The sequence below is a fragment of the Monopterus albus genome, unplaced genomic scaffold (assembly GCF_001952655.1).
Source record: "Monopterus albus unplaced genomic scaffold, M_albus_1.0 scaffold104.1, whole genome shotgun sequence".
NCBI lineage: Eukaryota > Metazoa > Chordata > Actinopteri > Synbranchiformes > Synbranchidae > Monopterus > Monopterus albus.
This window is the reverse complement of record NW_018127984.1, coordinates 281,586-299,978: the sequence shown is the minus strand read 5'-3', so window position 1 is coordinate 299,978 and position 18,393 is coordinate 281,586. Positions and strand designations below refer to the sequence as shown.

At 39.7% G+C, this 18,393-nt stretch overlaps 2 protein-coding genes and 2 long non-coding RNA genes across 4 annotated transcripts in view; 1 reads left to right on the top strand and 3 right to left on the bottom strand.

The window, feature by feature from the left end:
* The window catches only part of LOC109965812 (uncharacterized), an 11,890-nt gene extending 10,869 nt beyond the window's left edge, over positions 1 to 1,021 (bottom strand). The window contains exon 1 of the long non-coding RNA XR_002275701.1: positions 1,001 to 1,021. This is a non-coding gene — a long non-coding RNA (uncharacterized LOC109965812). The remainder of the gene's footprint in view (positions 1 to 1,000) is intronic.
* A 528-nt stretch (positions 1,022 to 1,549) lies between these two features.
* Positions 1,550 to 8,173, bottom strand: LOC109965810 (uncharacterized). The gene is made up of 3 exons (XM_020610138.1): positions 7,627 to 8,173; positions 4,672 to 5,437; positions 1,550 to 3,290 (listed from the first exon to the last, which is right to left on the bottom strand). Exons 2-3 carry the CDS (start codon positions 5,353 to 5,355, stop codon positions 3,141 to 3,143), a joined length of 834 nt encoding a protein of 277 aa, XP_020465794.1. The 5' UTR covers positions 5,356 to 5,437; positions 7,627 to 8,173; the 3' UTR covers positions 1,550 to 3,140.
* On the top strand, positions 3,204 to 14,138 carry LOC109965814 (uncharacterized). Its single transcript, XR_002275702.1, has 3 exons — positions 3,204 to 3,336; positions 3,968 to 4,019; positions 14,059 to 14,138. It is a non-coding gene; the product is annotated as an uncharacterized LOC109965814 (long non-coding RNA).
* Positions 9,901 to 14,892, bottom strand: b3gat3 (beta-1,3-glucuronyltransferase 3 (glucuronosyltransferase I)). Its single transcript, XM_020610137.1, has 8 exons — positions 14,568 to 14,892; positions 14,077 to 14,184; positions 13,529 to 13,709; positions 13,257 to 13,440; positions 12,950 to 13,111; positions 12,731 to 12,817; positions 11,769 to 11,972; positions 9,901 to 11,577 (listed from the first exon to the last, which is right to left on the bottom strand). The coding sequence occupies exons 2-8, from the start codon at positions 14,168 to 14,170 to the stop codon at positions 11,479 to 11,481; spliced, it is 1,011 nt and encodes a 336-aa protein (XP_020465793.1). The 5' UTR covers positions 14,171 to 14,184; positions 14,568 to 14,892; the 3' UTR covers positions 9,901 to 11,478.
* Between the last annotated feature and the right edge of the window lie 3,501 nt (positions 14,893 to 18,393).

The following is an 18,393-nucleotide window of genomic DNA, read 5'->3' as shown; positions in this document are numbered from 1 at the left end:
AAACACTTCCAATCGAACAGCAGTCAACAGGTTCGAGCACCGAATGCTCGATGCAACCCAACACACACAGCATGAACCCAACAGTCATTTTTAACCCCTCAAAATACAACAATAACAAGAACCGTAAAACACAATGACTCAGGATTATACCACAATATTACGCAAACTATTTACACATTTGCATAATGCTTGCCGCTGTCACTAACCCTCCCGCTGGCTGGCATAGTCATCACAATATGAATATGATCTTGAACATGCGCCTTTGACTATCCAGTCACAATGTTGTAGAGCTGTCATATTATGACTTGCTTGGTAAATGCATGCCACGTTCATTTATGCCGTTTGGCTACTTAAAAAAAAAAGGATGATTTGAGGGATGGGTTGCCTTGTAAAGCTTTGAGGGTTCAAACAGACAGACAGTACATCAACATCTGCTGGCTTAAAAAAAATTAGCAGACTAGTACTGAAACACTGTACAATATTTTTGTTCATGAAAGGACAAGTTTCTAGCAATATGTGTGACATGAAAATAATTAGGTCTACATTTAAGTAGTTCACTGAGTGAACTGAAATAAAACAAGCTTCAGAGCTTTATCATATGCCCTATCTCTAATATTCAGGTCACTGGGGTGAAGTTAAGTCTGACAATCCTTGATTCTTCATCACCACCAATTATTCCATGTTATTCATAGTCTGGGGAATTCTAAGATGTATTTTTATAATTGAAAAACACAAATCTAGAAGTAAGGTCACAATCATAAAACATCTTCAAGCCTGACAACAGCTGGTAGGTTATTCAGATGAGCATTCATTAAACTTTAAAATGTCAACATTGCTAAAATGGACGTTAGCATCTTACGTTGCCTGCAACATTACAGCAAAGCTAGCGTTAGCATAAAGTAGAATGTTTAAAAAAATTATTCTCCCTTGGCAAACTTCAAAATCAAATGAGTAACATTCAGCAGCCTTGTCAAGTTTGTACGGAGAAGTTATTCGTTACCTTTACAGATCAACGGATCCAGAGTGTAGCTGGGTCAGACCTGTGGTGTGGCTAATACCCTGGTTCGTAGCTAGCCTTAGCTAGCCTTAGCTGCCCCGTGCTAACTCGGTGGTGATGAAGGGAAGAGGGGCCAGAGATGTCAACTTTATTTCACGTTGTCTCGGTGAACCTAATATTTGTCCTCTTACCTAACTACTGTAACTTTTTCTACCTGTAGTAGAATGTGCATTATTGCAGTGACTGCTGGTATTAATGTTAGCTCCCCCAAAACAGAGCACTGCTTCCCATCTGACACACACACATTCTCCCAAGACGAGCAGCAACGACACAGAAACATGGCATAGCTTCTGCTATTTGCCTTCAGAAATAAAAACATAATAGCCTGTTTACTATAAAGGGCTTTAAATGTTACATTCTGCTCTTCCATTATAGTACATACTGATGTCCCCCTTGTGAATATCAATTACTGTAGCAGACTGTAAGTGTAGGATTAGAAACAAAAAACTTATGGTAGCCTATATTCTTAAATTCCTAGATGTTGTTGAGATGCAACACTGCATACATTAGATTATAGTTATTTTACATCATAGTTGACATTCCTTTTATTGGCACAACTTACAATGATATTCTGTTATGGTGGCGTGGAGCTGTGTTCGACAGCTCTCTCGCTCTCATTCATCCATATAACAACTGTAACATTGACTATATTTATGTATGTTAGCTAATTAAAGTGCAGGCACTTAAGTAGATATTTATAGCATCAGTTTTTCTTTGAAAACAAAAACACAGCTGGCAGAATAAATCCAGTCTTTACTTCAGAAATGTGCCCTGGGTTATGGCTCATGACTTCATAAGTTTTGATTAGGATACAAAAGAAGCTCTAAAGAAATTAACATTTAAGAGTTATTTCAGAGTCTACTAGTACACTTGAGGTTATATATAAACAAAATAAATACACAGATGATAACAGGAAATTATAGTAGGCCTATTGTAAGATTACAGTTTCATTTTAACAGTGGCCAACAATAAATATTTCTTAAACATTCTTTGACAGTTATGCTGGGGTACTCATTTCAGGTCAGAATACATATAAAAACATATGTGCAGCTGTAATGAGATAATCAAACGACATACAGTGGTCCTGTTGCTGTGTTTGGTAGGCCTACTTATTTATAACCACACAATTAAACCAGTTGTCTCTCTTTTTCTCTCAAACACACTCTCCTGCCTGCCCCTTCAGGTTGAATAACCTTGATGAGAACACACACAGGGATGAACTTTATCTCATGATGAAGTCAAACACTGGTATGCTTGTAGTACTTGGCAGCTCTGCTGTATTTCTGTGCACACACAGATGGGAACCCCCCGTTTAAACAGGTTAAAAACCTAAAACATCTCCATAAATACTGACATACAAATGTGTGTGTTAATGTGGACAATGCTAATGTCTTAATACTGATTAAGTGGGCGCATTTGTATGTTGGTTCTCCCCTCTTTAACCACAGCTGGTTACTGATTAGCTGCCAGAGAGCAAAAAATGGCACAAACTATCAGAAACAGAAATCTGAATATCTCCAGAATCAAAGTCCACTAATCAGTCATCGCTATTCACTGGAAACATTCCATTCTTTTTGGTTACACATCAACACTTTTGTAGTTTCATAGTGGTAAACCAAGGAAAGCAGTGATTAACTGTACTCCAAGCTCTAACTAGTGGACTAGATGTAAGGAGCTACGATGCTAAACTGTTCTTACACCACCGACTAAAATTAGAATCACACAAGAAGGGAACCAGGATCAGCTGAAGTCCTTCACATAAAGACTGGACTGTTCAATTCAAGCCAGTCCTATAGACTTCAGAGTAAAATCAACAGCTTGGCTCCCCCAGCTCATGAAATAAAACACCTGCAGTCTGTGCGGAAACTAATTTGCAACATAATATGACAAAGCAGTAAACTTTATATTGAGCAAAAAAGACTCAGTAACTAATGTTTCTGAAGCCTAGTGTATGACTCAAACACATTAAGTGACTAAAAGTCCCCACATGGTCATAAATACAGGCATGTCCCTATTCCTCATAATTTGAACAAACTAAATATTAGAAAGGGTTTAATTTTATCATCCACCTCTGTCTTCCGTTTTACTGAAACTCTGCTAACACGGAGTTGTGCTGCTGTCTCTTCTTTGACAAAGGTGAAGATGGCGAGGAAGATGTCACAGCCGTGAGCGTGATGCTGTAGAGGTTGGTGACGAAGACCTCCCAGCCACGACGAAATGCTCTGTCCAAGGCCTGATGGGAACAAGAGCGTAAAGCTTAGCTGGGTCAGAAATATAAAGTAAGGTTTTCCTGAAAATGATTGTTACATATGAATCAGAAGTGAAAGCAAATTACAGACAGTCATGTGGTATCATTACAGCAGCTGCTGAATGAATGTTTGCTCAGATGCTAAGATTGTGTCTCTTTTCTGTTAATAATTTTCATCCTGTCTTTTCTCCCTGCTTCATGGGTCTGTATTTTGCTTAGACTTGAGTTGAGTTTATAAGTCTGTGAATTTCCAGGTGGATGTCCATCAAAATAAATGTACATTTGTTTATGTTCACCTGACCTTCTGCATACTGACTATCCACGTTAAACAGGGAATCCACTCGGAATAATCTATTGGAAGTGTGCAAGCTGCTAAATTTACTTTGCTCTCTCCAGGGAACATCCCAGGAAATTAAATACCTACAAATTAAAAGTGTTGCTGACCATTTTGTGAACGGTCTGCTTGGCTGTATTTGTTGTCTAAATACCACTCAATGGAAAATGTAAATGTTTGACAGTTATAAATGTCACTCTTGTTACTATGCCTTTTTTTGGACTGTGACCCCCGCACTACAGCTCGCACATTTCACCAGGAAGTGGTCTGTTAATCAAGACTAATTTTTACTTCGTTTCCTTCCTGTTTTTGGACCCTCTTGCTATAGCAACTTGCAAATTTGCTCCAATGAAGAATATCCAACCAGCTCTGCTCAGACAGTAAGTACAAACAAGATGTTTATTTTTCAGTGCAACATACAAGTATTCTTGCGACACTGACACAGAAACTAATGTTCCAGGGACAAACTCGGTATCACTGTGTGCAATTGTCATCTAATCTATCAGGCGGTCAGATTCTGAGGGCCGAGGATGCAGCTGATTGGTTATCAGCAGTGGAATGTTTTTATGGTGTAGGTTTAGTAGGTGTGTCAACATTGCTGTACTTCGTTCCACCGATCAAAGGACATGATACTGGAGACACAGGAATGTCACCCGTCTACCCATGTTTCACTGGAAACAGGAACATGTGCTTAAGATGAAGGTAGATGAGGTAGGTTTACATCACTGTTAAAAGGCTGTTAGTGAAACACCTGTTTCAACTTGATGTCTTCATGACATTAAACATGATGTAGAGGATAACTCCTATCAAAGGAATTGACCTAATGAGATGGTGACATGCACCACTGGCTGTTGTACCTTGGCCCTGGTGGAAGTTTATTATTATGGTGATATGATAGTTTCCCTGGTGATTAATTGCCTAGTTTGCAGTATGTGAGGATGTGGATGGGGGGGGGGGGGGGGTTATTTAGAGTAAATATGACATAGAGAAAGCAGAAGTTGAGTTTCTCTGATCTCAGTTCATCTCTCTCACCTTGCCGTAATTCTTCATCGGGGTCCTCTTCACCACCTTCATCCCCTTCTCTTGCCCCTTCTTCATCTTCCTGTCCTCTTCTCCCTCCTCTTCTCTCCCTCGCTTCTTGTCTCGAATCAGGACCTGGTTGTCCGCATCCTCCTGAGCCGGGAGGTGAACAAGCGCAGGCTCCTTTCCTACTTTCTCATTTTCTTCTTCCTCCTGTTCAAGTTTCTCCAGCTCTACCTCAATCATTACTCTGGTGTGCTCCAGGATGTGAGGGTCAACCAGAGAGTCCGTGCCCTGGCTGGGCCTCTCATCTTGGCCCGAGTCCTCCTCTGCTCTCCCCTCTTTCTGCTTCCTCCTGGAGCTTCTTCTCCACCTACTGCTGTGGCGGCTGGGTTTCCTCTGGAGGAGAGTCTCCCCATCATCTTCCATCATCCCTTCACTGAAGTCAAACACCTCAGGCTCTTCATTCTCATCTACCCCAGAACTGTGCTCAATAGATGGGGATGGGCTGCTCACAACTCCCCCTCCTCTGTTACTATCTTCTAGCCCATTCCCATACACTTCTTTGCTCCCCTCTGCTTCCGCAGTCTCAGGTTCATCAAGGCGACCGTAGAAGCCGCTGGATTTGTCCAGAAACTTTGGGGCCCGGATGGAGCTGCGGACAGAGGTCTTCCTGGAGTTCTTGCCAATGGTCATTTTTTTAAATCTTTTTGTCTCTTGTTTCACTTCTTGTGTCCTCTGATGCACTTACGCTTTTTCTTCTCCTTTTTTGGGTTACCTTTGAAAGAGAAGGAGCAAAAAGGAATAGTTTAATACTATTATGTAACCCTGCTCTCGCCCTCATTCTTTGGTTCTCCTTTTTTTTCCACCCTCATTATAATCCTCATTATTTAATAGCAGTTACATAGGAGTTTCTTATTAGTCCAGCAAAGATGATAGATGATTAAAACGAGAGAAATGTGAAGAAGAAATGGCCTCAAATGAGACCAAAATTGGAAAATTATACATATAGTAATGTCATTGTCCAAGGGTATGTGTGTCTGCATGATTTATCTGTGTGGATCTGCTGGGATGGTTTATACTGTACAGTTGATCTGCTACAAAAACATCACAAGATGTTTAGAGAGGAAAATAACCATCATCTTTTGGCCATAGTGGTTTGTACCTGTATTACTTTGGACTTGACATTACATCAGTCTGTGTGTGTGTGTGTATGTGTGAGGCTGGAGGTCATAGCCAGTGTTATCAGGGTTGTGATAACTGGATGCCAAAGCTGAAGTAACAGTGTATTTGCACATAAAGAAACGCACACATGCAGACACAGACTTTGACACTGATAGAACCAGTTGGATGCTGAACAGCTGCCAAAATCAGTGACTTCACATTGGCTACCTCTCACTGCCATAATCAGCCCAACTTTTGGCTTCTATTCAGTTATGTTAACAGGAAGGGACCAAACTCACTATTTTTGACAAATGTGACAAAAGGCCAAAGCACTAAAGGCTGTCGTGCACCAATGAAGGAGTATATCAGATGTTTTCTATCAGCTATCAAGGACAAAGCCCCTGCAGATACCCGCTTAAAAAAAAAAAGCAGTGGAACAGCAAACTTCTATTGTTTATGATTAAGTGATATTTTACCCTTTTGTACACTCTTACAGAAGAAACAAGTCTACACAAACACTGCTCTGTTGGATTACACTCCTGAAATTTTATGACAATGTCCACACACTGGACTGGAATCCTATTAAAGATACAGATTTATTATTATTATTATTATTATTATTAATATTATTAATAATAATCTTTACTTTGTGGTCCTTCAGTTTGAGCAAACTAAACTTAAAGCAGGTAAGGTAAAGACAAGCACTCCAGTCAGTTAATGGCATAGTTCTGGGAAATATTTATTCACTTTCTCATCTAGAGTAAGATAAGAGAAGTTATATCACTTTCATATGTGCACCCTAAAGACGAAGCTACAACCAGGAGATGGTAAGCTTAGCTTAAAGACTGGCAGGCAGGGGAAACCAGCCATCTTGGCTTTGTCCAAAGATGAAAAATATGCCTGCCAGCACTTCTAAAGTCCACAAATTTAACACTTTACATATCATAGCTCAATTTGTACAAGAACTAAAGTGTTAAAAAAAAAAGGGTTCTGAATTTATGAGGAAACCTTTTGTTTCCTGTCATCACCAGGCAAGGTGTTTTCCCCCGTTTTTTCAAATTCAATTTCCCTGATGGATAAACTGGTTTTGCAGCCAGGTAAAACACATACCACAAAACACATGACATTCTAATTAAGCCAACCATTTCCTGGCTGTAGCTTCATATTTTCCACTGGGCTTTACCAATGTAAAACTCTCTCCCTTAGGAAGCAGTCAGTAACCGGCCTACATTTAGTTTTATGCTTAAATCAACCTTTAGAAAGTTAGCCAGGAAGAACACAGCAGCCTTGTGTAAGATATAGCTTGTTACTGTGTTTGCTGGAAGCTGGTACATGCAATTAAGCCTTTTTAACTGGTCACAGGCTTTATCAAGCATATGCTTCATTAATTGAGAGTGCTTATATATTTCATTTTTGTATAAACCTCAACATCACTTGTGTGTATGTGAGTGGATAAAATGTTATCTTACTTAAAAACTACTTGTGAAACATACAGCTAATAAAAATAAGAGAAATGAACTGTACTGTATGTAGTGATCAACTCAACATCTGCCAGTGGCTCAGATTACAAAGTAAAGCTAGAGGTAAATGTCACTGAGCATGAAGGAAACAAGAAAGGAAAGATAAGCATAAAGAAAAGAAGGAGACACCAGCAGAGACGCATGTAGAACTGAATGACACAATGCTGAGAAAGTAGAGAAGCAACCAAATAATTAAAGCGGAGGAGCTGTAAGGTGAATTTGATCTCTTTTCTATGTCATAATGTAACAATAAGCGAAAAAAAAGTTTAGATGTAAGTCTTACCTGATGTCTTGCTGTTGTCTCTTTTCTCTTTGTGCCTGTGAACACCAGTGTGTCTCCTTTTGTGTGTGTGCGAGTGCTCAGCCTACTCCCCTAACACACAATGTCACATGTCAACCCTGCCCAAACCTGCAGCTCTGTCATCACCAGAGCAAACACACACATACACCTGGAGCCAAGCACTTTCACTATTTTGTCTCTCTTTTCCTTTTCTGACTCTTCTTGCTTGTTTTTTTACATCTGCAAACACACATTGATTTAGAGATAAAGTTCAGATTTAAAATCTGCAACGCAAAACCAAGCTCTATGAACAATTATGCCCACACCTGCATGTGCACAGCAAGAGCAAAAAAAAAGAATTCAACTCACAAAACATCACACTATCAGAAGCACACATCCCATTCAGTGCCTATCAGACATTAACCACAACCATCCTCACTACTCAGACATCATTTAATGGACTTTTGGATTAATTTGGCATAAGACCCCTACAAATCCCATAGCAGCATTCCTCCCTGAATTAATACTGTAAACCCTTTGTCAAACTATGGTGTTTATCTTGATTTAACAATAAAATGACTTGGGGGCGGCTGTGGTTCAGGAGGTAGAGCGGGTCATTTCCTAACCGGAGGATTAGCCGTTCGATTCCCGGCTTGTCCAGTCAACATGTCGAGGTGTCCTTGAGCAAGACACTAAACCCCCAGTTGCTCCCGGTGATGTCACCGGTGTGTGAGTGCATGAGTGCTTGGGAGTGCGAATGGGTGAATGACCGAATAATGTGTGAAAGCGCTTTGAGTGTGCTGTAAAAGCATAGAAAGGCGCTATACAAGTATAAGACCATTTACTTACATTTAAGAGAAATATGAATGTTTTGGTTTGAAGAATACTTAGTTAAAATTGGCTGGTAAATAAATAAGGTCTTTTGCCTTCTATTTATATCCACTAAAGGTCCAGAACACTTGTCTTTATTTGTAGCTATTATTTCCTAAGGGCAAGTATGCACGTCTAGAGATAAAATTGTTCATAGTCTTCCTGTCCTGGTACACACTGTGTCTGGGTGGGGCAAGGGACTAGGGGCTACTCAGTTGTGTGGGTGTGGGTGTGTGTGTGTGTGTGTGTGCGCGCTGGGTAATTCTGGGTAATTATCTCCATGGCTGTTTGTCTTAAGGAACATGGCTACAACATACACCTTCTTGTGCATTCACACACGTGCATACTGTGTATACTGTGCAACACGTCGACAGTGGGGAAAACACACACACCCACACAGAAAAACGTATGTAAAATGTAGTATGTTAATGAGTAGCGTTGACTCATAAGGTTACAGACAGGATGAAACTACTTCAGTCTACGTGCGTGTGTGTGTAAATGCACTTGTGTGTGTCTGTCAGTGAATCATTGTGTATCAAAGATGGTGTCTAGCTTTGTGACCTCAGCTGCTTTTGGTCACCACCCAGTGTAATTTCATCTTATTGTACAAGCCCTGTGTGTGTGTGTGTGTGGTGTGTGTGATGTGTAGACACACACCTCCTTGATGCTCCATATGTAGTCAGCTAGCAGAGGATTTCCTGAGGGTATAACAGCTGTCAATCACACAGGCCTGTGAAAACCTCAGCTGTGTTGAGGCTGGAGAGTCTCCACCCATGTTTATATCACTGATGACGGCAGCGGACTCCAGGAACAGGTTGCCATGGTTATTGTCAAGCGAGGACATGTCATGGTGCTGTGGTGGGATAATTAGTGCAGGTTTTGATGTAGCGGAACTGCAGATGATTAGGCAGAGAGAAGGCTAAAGCACAGAAACAGAAGTGGGTAGGAACAGTCATTCAACTTCTTGGACAAGTCAGCACTTCTTAAACAAGTCGGGGTCAGAATCCAAACTGTGTTGTAAGAGGAACGGCTGAAAACGAAGTAAAGGGGCAAACAGAGCCAAATGTAAGCAGCGAATGCTTCCCTCCAATGGCACAGTAAGGGAAAATCCTTTTTTGCTGCTTTAAATAGCATCACTCTGAATTTTAAAGACTGCTTCACCCAAACTAATGTTTCTGTGTAGTTTTCAATACTGCAAACACCATCAAATTCCATTCAAACCCATTATATTGTAGTAGAGACGGATACCTCAAAACCAAAATTATCTGCGTGGCAGCATACAAGATATTGCAGGGGACAATAAACCGAACATCACATGTGTCGCTGATGCATTACTATATTATACACATCTTCCTCCATTTGACCTGCTGAGCGCTAAGGAGAGCACTGAAAAGAGACACGGATAAATCAGGTTGTATATTTAGGTTTATTTTCAAGGCCAGGGACAGACATGTTCACAATTTAAGGAACAATATTACAATAATCAATACAACTAACAGGCACTAATTAAGCAGACACTAGCTGTTTTTACTGTATCATACAACAGTAGCTGAGGAGCACTTGTTTGAGCTTATTTTGCTCTTTAGTCTTCCATCATCTTCTAAGATATCATGACATACTGTATATTTAAGCACAGCTCGAGTAGTTCCATGAAAATACTGCTACTAAGGTACCAGGGCCTTCCTGCCTACTGAAGGCAAATTCAAGTGTTTTTCTTTGTAGATATATAACATGGATGGTGTGTTGTGTATATATGCTGATTGCATAAAAATTGTATATGAGTGTTAGTAGTGTTGTTCCTTTATTCTGAGCTTCTAAATGGATTTCACATGCTTTATGTTTCACGTTTGTCAGAACATCGCTAAAAGTATACATATAAAAATACTGGCTAAAACTAACCGTTGCTGTGCTATGACACTGCTGAAAACCAGCATATGCGCTCAGAGCGCATATGCAATAAATCTACACTGGGTATAGAACCATTGCATCTCTGTATTTATGTCTGTGTTGCAGTATATTGTTGCCAAGTTGCACCCCTTGAGTTTGTAGCACAGGAGTATGAGAGCATAATAAAGACAGGGCAACAATGAGTTATTAGGAATTGTTCGATATTTGCTGTGCACTGTGGCTGCTGTGTACGTTATGAATATTTTATTGTCAAAAAATGCTACTTTGCACTATATTTGTGCTTCAGTAATATTACTGTGACAGCCAATGTATATATTTTTATTAGACATGTTGTATAAGGATTGTTATCATGCCTCCAATTATGAAGATGATGTTTTTTGACATGCGCCTAAAAAAAAAAAAATTCATATATAGGTACTGTATAAGACTGAACATATGCATAGAGACACTGCTCATGCAAACACAGAAGCCATAGATGAATAAAGTGCATTGCTGCAACTGAGTCTGGGCCAGAAAGCAGTCTAGATGTTGGTAGCTGGACTCATAAAGCTCAGTATGGACTCGATACAACCAAGTGGGGAACAGGAGGCTGGAGCCAAGCATGAGGTAGCTTAGCCAAAAAATAATCTAACTGGTCTTAGAAAGATTTAAACATGTAAAGTATGCAAGTCGGGATTAAAATACTGTACTGCCAGCTTTTACCAGAACTGTACTGGTGGTGTCACGGCATGGCTTGGCAAAATTGAAAATTGGCGCCCCCATCAGGCAATTGTTTAAACTTCAGACTGGGTTCTCATCCACTATACTGCTGAACAAAGACAACTAACTCACCACAACCAAAGAAATCCCTGACACACAAACACTAACACTCAGCACTGTAGTAACACACACTCACATTCACTCAATATATACATGGGCATACATTTACTACCTGACACAAAACTCATACAGAAATTACCAGGTAAATTTAAGTGTCACCTCTGACAAATATTTTTCTGCTTTACAGTATTTACAATGCAGAGCTTTATAAGCAGCATTTAACAGTAGTCTTTACACCGTATGTGAGTGAGTGTGTGTTCAGACCTCCACAGCAGGGTCTGAACCCAGTCCCTGAGCCTGGAGAGCCTCCTCTCTCTTCATCTTCGGTTTCTCTGTCCGTGTGTGCCACACAAGCACCTACAAGACACACAGTGAACGGGCATTGAAATTAAATTTTAACAATGTAATTACACATTTCACTTCCCCCTCAAAAATCTTGTTTCCAGAAGTTTCACTAATACACACATGTAGGCAGTCTCCAAAGACGATATGTTCCACATATTTGGATCTTAAAGGATTTACTAGTTTCAGAATATTGCCACTCATACTTTAGAGCAGTTGTCTGCTTTGGGCTCCAGTTCCTCCATGGTAACCAATCCCTGAAGGAAGCTGCTTTCCAGGAAGCCCATCGGTGCCTCTCCGTCAAAACAAGCCTCTGGATTGGACAGGACCAGTTTGAGGGACACTGCGAAGCCAGCCATGTCCATGGGGAAGGGGCGACTAGGACGCCAGCCAGTATGGAAGCGAACCACCTTGGTAAAATCGTCAAAAATACAAATAATAAGCAAATTTTTGGTAACTGTTCAGTTGAAGTGGCTCCGATAAGGCTTTTTTTCTTTGAGAAGAAAACTGATGATTCCATCAGATCCCACAGATATCAGCTTTAAAATGCTGTACTGGTTTCTGTGACTGCCAGTTTTATGATGGCATGTTCCTCCTCCTCTTCGTCTTTTAAATAAAAATCAATATCAGCATCAATAACAATGAGTTCGAAAAATGTTAGAAATTTTTTACTTTAAGTACTTTTATACGTTTGATGATCTTAACTCAAGGTACACTTACTACTACTACTTTCTGGAGCTTCCAGATGGTGTTTCCTCAGTTGTCATGACTGAATTTCCATACTCGGGTCACGCAATTCCAGGTGAGCTATTTATAGTACAGTACATGACAATAGAGACAACTTGACTGACTGATTGAGATGTTGAAAACTCTGGAAAAATACAGTAAGGGGACCTAGAGTTAAGACTTTTTTTCCCCCATCAATGCACAAAATGTCAGATGTAAGGTATCACAAAATTATTTTGAAGCATTGTCTTTGTTTTTTTTCTAATTTCATATAAAAGACACAAAGCTCATTGAGAATCACCCAAATGATTATTTTTGCTTTGTGTAATTTGGCCAATAAATGAATGTTTTCCTTAAATGAAGCAGCCTCTTCAGTATAACCATCCTTGGACATATTCCTTTCGCTCCTCAGCTGACAGATCAGAACACAGAATGCACCCACCTTTCCTCCTTCAACCACAGGCCTCTCATATTTCATCCCTCCAACAAGCCCCACCGGCCACACTGATACTCGCTGAGTACTCCTCATCTGGGACAAGACAAGAGGACATTTGTTTTTATGCTCTGATCAGGGGACATTAAAAACACAGGCATGATAAACTTCTGAGGATCATAAACACATTGACATTGCAACAAACATGTATAACATTACAACATCCACCTCTTCAAATAACTGCAGGCTGTATGTGTTATCGTCATCAGCAAAGTAAACCACTCCCTGCTGGTCGTCTCCTCCTGGCTGAGCCCTTCTGTCCTCTCTGAGCCACCGCAGACCCTCATTTCTCTGCTCGACACCCCGTGGCTTCAGCCAGCTGGGATCACCCTGGGGTAGACAATGAGCATTCAGACTGAACATTTTAAAACATTCTTTTGCTCCTACTTACATCAGGAAAAATACTGAATCCATGTATTTGAAGTTGAGAAGATAAAAATGTGAAAAGACTGGGATGATTTTTGTTTCCACCCACCTCCTGCAGTTTGCGGTCCATAGCAGTGGGAATGTGGAGATGTGTGTAAGTCAGGCCGCTCTTAAGCAAAAGGTCAGTCACCAGTGGTGTCTTGTGAGGCGAGTCCTCCACCACAATCCAGTGCAGGTGAGGGACATGGAGGAATGTCTGGGCCAAACGAGTCAGCTCAGCTTTCTGCACCAGCCTGGGCAAGGACAGAGATGGAAATCATTAGAAGAGGAGGGAGGAGATCAGGTGGGTGAGTGAGCAGAAAATGGAGAAAGGAAGACTACCTTGCGTATGTTGGGGTGATGACAAAGATGGTAGACAGGGAGGGCTTAGCTGGCTGTTTCTGGGGTTGTTTGGTCACCTCTAACTTCCTCATCTGCTCCTGAAGACGGTGCAGCTCCCCTCGCAGCCGAGATATGGTACGGTCTTTAGTCATGTCGTGCTCTGTGCAGTCGCAGCGCTGACCTGTACGGCATTAGAGAGTAAACATACAAAGGCAGATTTGGGTACAAAAGCAAAGCAGAATTTGTGTACGTACATAGATGATTGTTTACGTTTTAATTTGTCTTATCTGACTTGAATGTCTGCCACCTTAAATTACATTTTAAACATACATCCTTAATTATATGCATTAGTTTGTTAGTTGAAAAGAAAACAGTACGCATTATGTATTACATACAAGAGTATACTGGCAGCACATGAGTACATTTAATAGTGCACTCAACGGGCTCAGAACATACATAGTAAATTGTCTTTAAATGACATTTTCTTTGGTCTTCTCACTTCTTTTCTTGTTTTATCTACCCCCTGCCAGACTGTGCAGACCACTTACCAAGCTGCATCAGTGCATAGATGAGGCCCAGCAGCGAGACCATGAAGTAGAGCACAAACACAGTCTTCAGCTTCAGCTTCATCCTCGTTGCCATGGTACCCCAACCAGCTGAAAGGATTACAGTATAATATGGAAGATACTATTCGTCACAAAGCATTACTCTCTAGGAATGTTTGGTCATTCATTATTTGTCTTTTTCTCAAGGCTGTGCTGACTTTAAATGTAGACCTGAAAATGTTAAGATGCTTGAACGTGTCAGTGATTCTCCCCCTGTCATTCCTTAGCTGAGCAGCTGAGAGGGGTATCATTCCTATTCAGCAATATTAACCTTACATTTCATGAGGCTAACTGTAAGACTCTGACGCTGAGGATGGGTTAGCGCACGCTATTGCTGGGAAGGTCAACTAATATGAACATGCATTGGATGATAAATCACTATTAGCTAAGACACGTTAGCCTGCACATCTGTTTTGTCAGAAAATATCACTTACCCGAGGAGGGAACTCGTGAAAGACAGGAGCGGTCCAACAGTTATAAGCTTAAACGTTTATGTCATCTTGGGCAGATATGAGCAAAGGAACCTCAGTCCATCCGACCATCCATTCATTCGGCTTAGCTAGCAGTTTTTGCAGCGGTGTACCAACAACTTCCGGATTCAGTACGACACAATAAAGAGTCCCCCTGTGAAATCACAAATAATAAACCGTTCCTAATGAAACCTGCACCATTACTAATAAAAATGAGAGAATATTAAAACTTATGAAAATAAGTTGCTATTGTGCAAGAGAGTGTCTATTGTGAAAAGATAATAAAAACCTGACCTATTAAGTCAATCGAGCAACTTAAAGTTTTTCCAAAACTCTTACATACTTTCTCAAAATTTTATTTAGTAAGTCAAATATTTTTTAAATATCTTTTTCCACGGAGAACTGGTCTTTGATATTTCCTCTGTTTTGTCCCATAAAAAATCAAAATTAAAGATCATAATAGATGACAAAAAACAAAGAAGCATTTCTTGAAAAGTCAAACAACTTTCCTTTATTTGTAACATACAAATAAAACACTGGCAAGGCAGAATGACTGTTTTCCCTTTCACTCTCATTTATGGACAGGACTGTGACACTCACTCTCAAACATGGATTTTTTTTAAAACAAATATCATGTTTAGAAAAGTGTTTTACCTGTAAAAGGCCAAGAAATGAAATGTAGATGGATCCACAACAGCTTATATATATTTATATATATATATGTACATAGAGAAAAGATTGAGAGAAGGATCTGTCATTTTTAAGGGTAAGTAACAATTTTCTAAAATAAAAGCACTCGGTGACTTTAAAATAAACTGGTGAAGTTTAGGCTCATTCACCAACTTAAGAGTTTCACAAAAGTATGTTTACTTCCAGTGAGCCTTTTTAAAACAGCCCTTTTGTCCAAAATAAATGTAACCACGTATATATATATATATACATAAAGAAAAGATTGAGAGAAGGATCTGTCATTTTTAAGGGTAAGTAACAATTTTCTAAAATAAAAGCACTCGGTGACTTTAAAATAAACTGGTGAAGTTTAGGCTCATTCACCAACTTAAGAGTTTCACAAAAGTATGTTTACTTCCAGTGAGCCTTTTTAAAACAGCCCTTTTGTCCAAAATAAATGTAACCACGGAGCACTGACCCAGGGTCAGTTCCAGCTGTATCAGGTTCACTTTCAGTTTTATCCTTGCAGTGAATAGATTTTTTTTGATAGTCCTTCAGACCAGTTTCATTCGATACAAAGACATGACACAAAAACTGACTCTAGGTCAGAGCTGTGGCCAGTCCAATCCAGCCAACACCTAACTGACAACATGGCTGTTGAATAAAACAGATGAGGTTCGATTACGTTTGATTAACCTGAGAGAGACCGTGAGTCGGATGATACACTACCATTATGTACAATGTCATCTTTTTATTGTAGCCTATGCAGTACAAAAAGTATTACTGTATGTATCAGAAGTCAATCTAGAACAAAAATAAGTAATATGTTCTTTGTTCTTCATGATCAGAGTAAGTGACCAATGTTTTTGTGATAACATCTTTGTTGTAACAGATTAATTCAGTACTGTCTCTCTACATCGCATGTCAGTCTCCCCATTTTCCCATTCATTAGACATTAATCTGTATGAAATCTCAAGCCGAGCCTTGATATGACCTGTTTTAAGAAAACATTTCAAACTATACCTAATTAAAGCCCTCTCACTGGATATAGGAATATTTGCATCCACAGTAGTGTTAAGAAATATCTTTTCACCCTCCAGTCCACATACTGTAGATCTGTACAAACCGACTACAGTCCTGGAATTAAAGGGTTTTGTGGTGATTTCCAGATAGGGCCTCTAATGAGCCAACTAGCACTCAAAACTGTCCAAAAATACCCTGAAGGTTTTGTAAACAGATACTGAATCAACAAGGTCAAAGTGGTTACAGCAGCCTTTCTAGTTTGACTAGTAATGTTGCATCTAAAATCCTAAGTGGAACTGCTACAAGCATCTTGGCAATAAGATTGGGGAACAAATCCTCTGCATTAACTTGACATTTCACACAACCTCCACTTTTCACATACTTCTAACATGCACAGATGTTCATGGGAGATTTGTATGAAGTACTAAAGCAATGGTACAAGACCCAGATGAGGATTTTACATACATGTTCAAACAGTGCAGCTAAAGTTCAGAAGCAGCATTGCCGTTGTGCAATCCTGATTTGAACTACAAGATTTATTCACATTTACCAATTTTGTCATGCTAGTCAATGATGGTGGGCTGGAAATCAAATTGCAATGAAGGAGAACTACCATAAAAACACCTTTAGTGCTTTGCAGTTACTTCCACCATCCATCCATCCATCCATCCATCCAATCTAACATCCTTTCTCCAAGGAAGGGGTATTAAACAGCTTTGAATGGCCATATCATGAAGTGGTTACTTTACCAGTCCTCAAAGTTAAATCAATATGATTTGCTAATGCTAATGAAATATAGGGTAAAATAGAGGATTGTTTTAGTAGTTTTTAAACAACAGCTAAAGGTAGCATCAACATCACGGACAGGGGAATGGAGGCATGAAGAAAAGAAGGAAGTGGAGGAGGAGGCAGTTTTACATGATGGGAGCCAATCTCATATTTGTATCTGTTAATAAGGGAAACAAGGAGAAGATGGTGCATTTCAGTGAAGTAGAACTCAGTTCAGGATATATACAAACTGACAAGAAGTTAAAGCAAGTTGAACATCAGAATGAGCATGAAACAGGGATTTTTTTTCTGGAGTGTATACAGGTCAAAGCTACAGTATGTACCTTAAAGGTGGCACTACCATGAAACTCCAGTCAACCCTCCCCATTCCACTACAGTCTGCTACGCTCCACCATGCTCTACCCAGCTCTTCAGATATACGTCGTTATGAAATTACAATAATGGGAATATAATAAAACTTATTGATCAAATAATCGAAAACCTGATTGGTTAGAGGTCAATCCTGCTCAAAACCTTTTAGAAGCCAATATCTCTGCACTGCTGCCAGCGCTGTTCAGTGAATCTGGGTCACGGGAGGCAGGTTTTGGAGAAGATTTATGCAACAAAAATATTTGAAAACATTACATACTGTAGCTTTAACAGCAACAGACGATGAAAAACTAAAGTTTTTTTTTTCTTATTTCATTGGAAGAAAAGAGAAAGCATAAAAAAAAATAAAAAAGCAGCCTTGGACATTTTGTCTCATAATTTTTAAAAACATAAATGCAGGGGAGACATCTATACAAGTGTCACCTGAATAGAAAACACAGGTACTGCTAATAATGTATTATAATTATGCAATAGTAGTATGACGAGCAAATGTGGTTCAAAACGCTGCAGTTGCTGCCAGCTGAAGTACTTTTGTTACAAAATGACTTTCAATCCATATTTGTGTTTCAACTGGTTATAACAGGTAATGTTACAGTGTGGCAGAGCTTCTTAAACTGCTTTCAAGATGACCTAAACTTGAGTACATTAAGGGGACCTGACTCAGTGAAACAAGCAAGTAGTTTCAATGTGAGGTCCCAAGAAAAACTGTATTAGAGAAATCAACTCTAAAACTCCTGACCTATCCTGTATCTACTTCGTATCTATGGTTATTTGTGTGATGGCATGATTTACATTAGATCATTTCTTCAGTGATTTTGACTTGAGGTAAAACATTTCTAAAATACAGCCTTCGGCCAGCAACTCATTTCAGGTCCCATAGTGCAGTTTAAGAAGCACAGCAAGATGATGTGATACAGTACAGCATGTTAGGATATGAAAG